General features: G+C 32.9%; 1 protein-coding gene across 1 annotated transcript; it reads right to left on the bottom strand.

Moving 5' to 3' along the window:
• Nucleotides 1–695: 695 nt before the first annotated feature.
• Smp_156600 (hypothetical protein) lies at nt 696–5,703 on the bottom strand (the record flags this gene model as incomplete). The annotated part of the gene is made up of 2 exons (XM_018792366.1): nt 696–1,024; nt 5,550–5,703. 2 exons carry the CDS (start codon nt 5,701–5,703, stop codon nt 696–698), a joined length of 483 nt encoding a protein of 160 aa, XP_018644285.1.
• Nucleotides 5,704–5,946: the final 243 nt, after the last annotated feature.

The raw sequence follows: 5,946 nt of genomic DNA, 5'->3' as shown, positions 1-5,946 counted from the left end.
CTGATTTATTCTAGTAACGTAATTGATTATCATTTATTATTATCAACTAATTAATTCTCATAGTTGAAAACTTGAGCCAATTGAAGCTAGACTACCAGGGACGAAACCGCCGTCCAGTGCTCCCAGGTTTTCCCTGGTGGTCTAGCTTCAATTGGCTCACGCTTTCAACTATGAACATACTAATTCTCCACAAAAACCCTCTCTGATTATTAATTATTCCCTGATAACTAGACCCAGTATACCAGTATTAACAGTTGTTACAAATTATATACACTCATTTGTTTTAATTACTTACAATAAATATCTGAACATAGTGAAAGTTTGATTCACTTAAAATTACACAAAACATGAAAGAAAATCTTATTTTAAAAATAAAAAATCACTTAACAAGAGAAGAATAAATAATATGGAAAGAGAACAATCTAGGCAACAACAACAAACAAATAAACATAAAATCTGTAAGAAAAGTCAATTGTACAAAAAAAACAAAGCTCCATTGAAATCTTTCAATCGTCCTGGAGGTTTTATTCTCTTCTTATGGTCTTAACAACAATAAACAATCTCAACGATACTGATTGTATTCATCACATATAATTTCATATATGTATATACTGTACAATCACATATTACTTATTACTACTGATATTATTTGATAGTAGTATGCATAGAGAAAGATGAAAATTTTAAGGTTTCATTTAATAATACATTCTAAATATAATTAAAAACGTTAATATGTAATTATAAGATGAAATAGATGAATAGATTGATGAAGATATGGATTCATTATTATTATTATTAATTACAAAGAAACTTCGAGTTTTCTTAATTGGTTTCGATAGAAAACGTAATGCTTTAAAACGGGTTACATTTTGCTGTTGATGAGGATGGTGATCATGATGATGAATCGTTGTGTATTGTTGAGTTGGTCTTATTAACTTGTTAGATGATAAATAAAAACTTCTATTCAATGGTGGAAGCATCATAGGTTTATTATTATTTGTGGAGTTTTCATTTTGTCTTTGTGCTGAAAACAAGAAACAAACAATAAGAGAAGATATGATAGAGTTGTTATCAGTGAAATTCCTGACAGATTGATTTATGCTTCAACAGTGACTGACCATCATCAACGACTGATGTAGTTGCTGATATGTGTTACATCTTCCAGAGATATACATGGCATTTCACATTATTATAGTTAAATTAGTTAGCGACAAGTGCATCTTAGCATGACACTTGATAATCAATAGTTACCGTAATGATATTTGCATTATGAATAAACTACTGCCTATCTCAATTCGTAATGTTATCTGGTGTAGTTCGAAGTTGGGAGAAAGTTAGAAGTAGCCAAATCAAAATGTAGCATCAGTGTATGAAATCACTGATTTTTGGTTTGATCCATTTTAATAGACCTAGACAACTAGCTTAGAATCGCAGAGATTATTATAACCACTAATTGGAACTTTAGATAACATGACTCACAATGCAGTACCTACTCTTACCAATCTTCAAATCCACCATCTCTTCATAAATATCTTTTATTCAGTCGGGGGCGGTCAAACCAAAACGTGGCATCAGTGCTTGAAGTCACTAACTTCTAGGCTGAGCCATATTGGTAGATGCAGACTACCTGGTTGGGGTACGCGTGACTATCGTAACCAATGGTTGGAGACTCTAGGTGACATGGCTCAGAATCGATCACAATGGCATAGGTGTATATACTCTTTATTTTCCCTTAAACCTTGAGATTAAAATTGCTTCATAACGTTCTTCCTTCCTATACTATATCTTTATGTACAACCTATCTTTTATATACTACCACCACTAAATTAACTATTTCTATGAATCCGGTGTTCATCTTGTTGTGCTAACGAGGTATGGCAACTTGGACCGATGCATATATGTGCCAGGTGCTACGTTGTAGCTGACTGATTCAGTCTTTTCAAACCAGGTTCTTAATGTTTAATCTTTCTGATTTTCACTGATCTTGTAATTATTTTGACACTTTTACTATTCATCTCGTTAATTCCTTTTTACCAATGTCATATGATAATATGAGTTAACGCACATATGTGGCCCGACTCTACGTTATTTATAATCCAGGAAGATTTCCTAAATCACAATAGTTTGACGACAAGCAATAACTAGGGTTGAATACATGATTGGTAGACTCTCTTTCAATCAAATCTTGAAGGCTTTGATTTATATAGATAATTAATTTGAGTAGAACGTGGGGACTATCATCTTCAGAGAAAAAAGCATTGGGCAGGTACTGTATTTTTATGTTATTGTTTTGTATGACTTGATACAAATATGAGGTTGAACAAAGTGTTTTGAATCTCTTCCGATTCTCAAACATATTTTGTCTAATAACCACTCTATTCAAATATAACATTTATGATTTCTTGACTTTGTTCAATCTACTAAACTCAAAGGTATCCTCCTCTTTCAGATTACTATAATTATCATCACTTGGACTAAACATTTATTGTTTTTTTTAGCACTATTGTGGTGTGTGCTGCTGATGTCGACAGATATAAATAGTATGTATCATCAATCGAAAGTGAAATACCTAGAGGCAGAAGGTTAAGATGATCAAAAGAAAGAGAACGAAAACAGAGAGTGATTGGTATGGAAACAAAAGAACAATTAAGTCTGAGACGGTTGATTGACATTTTGTAATGTTCATTAATTGTCCCAGGCTTCATTGTTCCTGGATTTCCATACCAATTGCTTTCTGTTTCTGTTCTTCCCTTCTCGATTTTCTCAATTTTCTGCTGTTAGATATTCTATTCCTGACCTACGATATGTACTACTTATGTCGATATTAGGTAGCCCCCACCACAATATGAGCACTCATTCAGGTTTGAGATATTTAACTATTGTGTAAATATACAATATAAAACTTGAAGATTCATTATAATTTCGTGACTTTCATTTGAAACTATCCGAGGCACATAGATTATGTTCAAGAAGTAATTTGAACAAGGAAGGAATTCAGTTGCTTAGATAAACAGATGACCAAATACTTAAAAATGTTCTTAATAGTTGTAATAAATGTGCTTACAGTATTTCTTATTCAAGTTTAAAAAAGCTACAATAAGAAACCTTTATCACTAGTTTCGGTTGCCATGTTAAGCCCACACAGCTTATTCTAGCTTCTGGACAAACCAACTTATTTATTCTTCATGAGTCACATTTTGACCTTGTCAATTATTCGCTTATCAACATTGACTATTTGTTATATGAGCGTATGTGCATACACTTCTTTTTGTGTAACTATAACTATCGATTCACGCTTAGTTAAATTGAGTTGGGTTACTCGCCTTCTCCAATGCACGTCATGTCGCTTCGCTTTCTTTTCACTTTGTTTCTCCGCTCGTTTGTCTGGATCAACGATTGTATGAAATATACGTATTCGAAATTCATTCTCGTATTTAACTTATTTAGTTCCTAGCTGAAAGTGTAAGTCAATTGAAGCTAGACCACCAAGGAAAACCTGGAAGCACTGGACGGCCGTTTCGTACTAAATCTTCACAAAAAACCCCTTCTGATAATTATTTAATTCCGTTATTCATTAATGCGAGTTAATTCGATAATTATATATGAGGATAGACCATATGGGTATTTCAATAACAATCAATCATACGATCCAATTGGAGTCAGATATCGGACCATTAAAATGTTAGACTTTTTTTTGAGAAGCTTTCAACTATGAGTTGATAGACGGAGACCGTGTAAATTATAAAGATTTGAAATGATATAAATTAATCGTTGTAATGGACATACATGTAACAGGAAACACTTAGCATATTAATGAATAGAATTTCAAATCATAGAAGAAAGCACTAGTTACTGAATAAGACGAAAGATTGAAGATTGGAATTTTAAATAAAGAATGACTACATTGATAAAATCAGGTTTGTATTGAATAAGCAGATGAAATTCTACAGTCTAAAGAGATCTGTTCTAATCGATAGAGATCAAACTGAAAAATTCGTCTGAGCATCAACGTAAAAAGATCTTAGATATCTTGAGTTCCTCAAACTACTACTGAATGGCTTTCCGAAGGTTTACAAGAGAGCAATACGTACCATCATATATATCTTTAACTTGATGCTGATCAACAGCCCGATAAATTGTTGTAAGCATTAAACTGTAAACAGTAGTAGTTCAATATGTACACTGTACTCGACTTTCTAAGCGTTTTCAACAATCCGATTTCATGAAATAAAGCAAAATGAACGTGAAAATCTGTCTACAGAAAATCAGAGTTAATGTACGATGAAAACTGTCCAGTTCATTTTGTACTAGTTGCTTGAATTTTCTCACTGATGTCTGGTACTTCACTTGATCAACCTCTTATTGTCATGTGGGCATCCTGTGAGGATTGTCTTGATATTTCCTCAAATCACAATCATTCTAAGTAGAGATGGATGGTGGCTAACAGTGGAATTCAGGGTGCAAGTTTCGTCCTATTTGGGAATCGTCATCCGGATGTACCTGCATCCTATAGTTGATGTTCACCCCGAGAGTCGAACCCTGTACCGTTCGCTTCAAACGGCATCGCGTTATCCATTTGGCTACTGAGTCATGATAGGCACTAACTTGTGCAATGGGGTGAAGTTTAAATTCATTTTGTATTGGTTGCTTGAATCTTCTCACTGATGATTCTATTCCAGACAAATTCTACTTATATTTCTTTAAATTACTAATATGTGCGATGTTTATAGTTCAATGAATATTCATTCGATGTTTAACAGTAAGTTTGGTAGGCAAATCATTGAGTCGATAATCTTATTACTTAGACGGGAAAGTGAGTAGATACATAACATATTTCTTAATCTTAACTGTTTGTAACTGATGCAATTATCGCATATTACACAAAAATAAATTGAAATCAGTCAAGACTTCACTATGAAGTACATCAGAATTATTTTGACAAACGTGTTAATTAGCCTAAGTTTCAATACCACATTAGCACGACGAAATGAACTTAAAAACGTGAATACCAAAAGAATCGGAATGATGTAACAGTAATGAAAATGAGAAATACCGAACATTCAGAATATGATCCAAAAAGATAGAATGAGAAATGTTATATACGAAGGGAATTTGGAATTCATAATATTAAAGAAGATAAAGAGTAAACATATATAATTATCTGTTAAAGATTGCGAGCCATGTCACTAAAAGTCTCCAAATACTAATCACAGTTATCACTCGGATCGATTCATTTTAGTTTGACTACACCTAACTTTCTTCTAACATACTCTTACACCAGCAAACTTTCCCTATCTCCGTCAATAAAGATTCATAAGCGTCAACCAATTCGCCACCTTTTCTAAGTACCTTAAACCTATCTTCTACACTGCCCACTCAATCAGTCCACGATGCCCGATAATTGTTTCAATTACATCTATGATCAGCTTATCCATATCTTCCATTTTCACAGATCATGTTTTATAGACATAGAGTAGTTCAGTAGTAGTAAAACTATTCAAAGATTTTATATTACAACTTCTTTATTGAATATGTAGAAATGAACTTACTTGAAGTGAGTAATAATTTTGCAAATGCTTTGCTTTCATCTAATTTAATATTTTCAAATGGTGTAGTTTCATATTGACACTGAGGTGAATGATACATAAAGATTGTGTAATTTTGATTGCTATGATTAATATTATCATTATTATTATTATTCATACCATCATTACTTCTGTTGACTTGAATGATCTAAAAGAAGAATATATATTCAATAAAGATATACTAGCAAAATGTTTTCTTGATAGAATTTACAAGAAATTAATTTTAATAATTGAGATCATGAATCAATTGAAGCTAGACCACCATGGTAAACCTGGAAGCACTGGATGGCCGGTTCGCCCCGTTATGGGACACCCCAGCAATGCGTGGCTCATAATAAGAAGGAACGGCCGCGCACTGCCT

The sequence above is a fragment of the Schistosoma mansoni genome (genome assembly GCF_000237925.1).
Source record: "Schistosoma mansoni, WGS project CABG00000000 data, supercontig 0330, strain Puerto Rico, whole genome shotgun sequence".
Taxonomy (NCBI): domain Eukaryota; kingdom Metazoa; phylum Platyhelminthes; class Trematoda; order Strigeidida; family Schistosomatidae; genus Schistosoma; species Schistosoma mansoni.
This window is presented reverse-complemented; position numbering and strand designations above follow the sequence as displayed.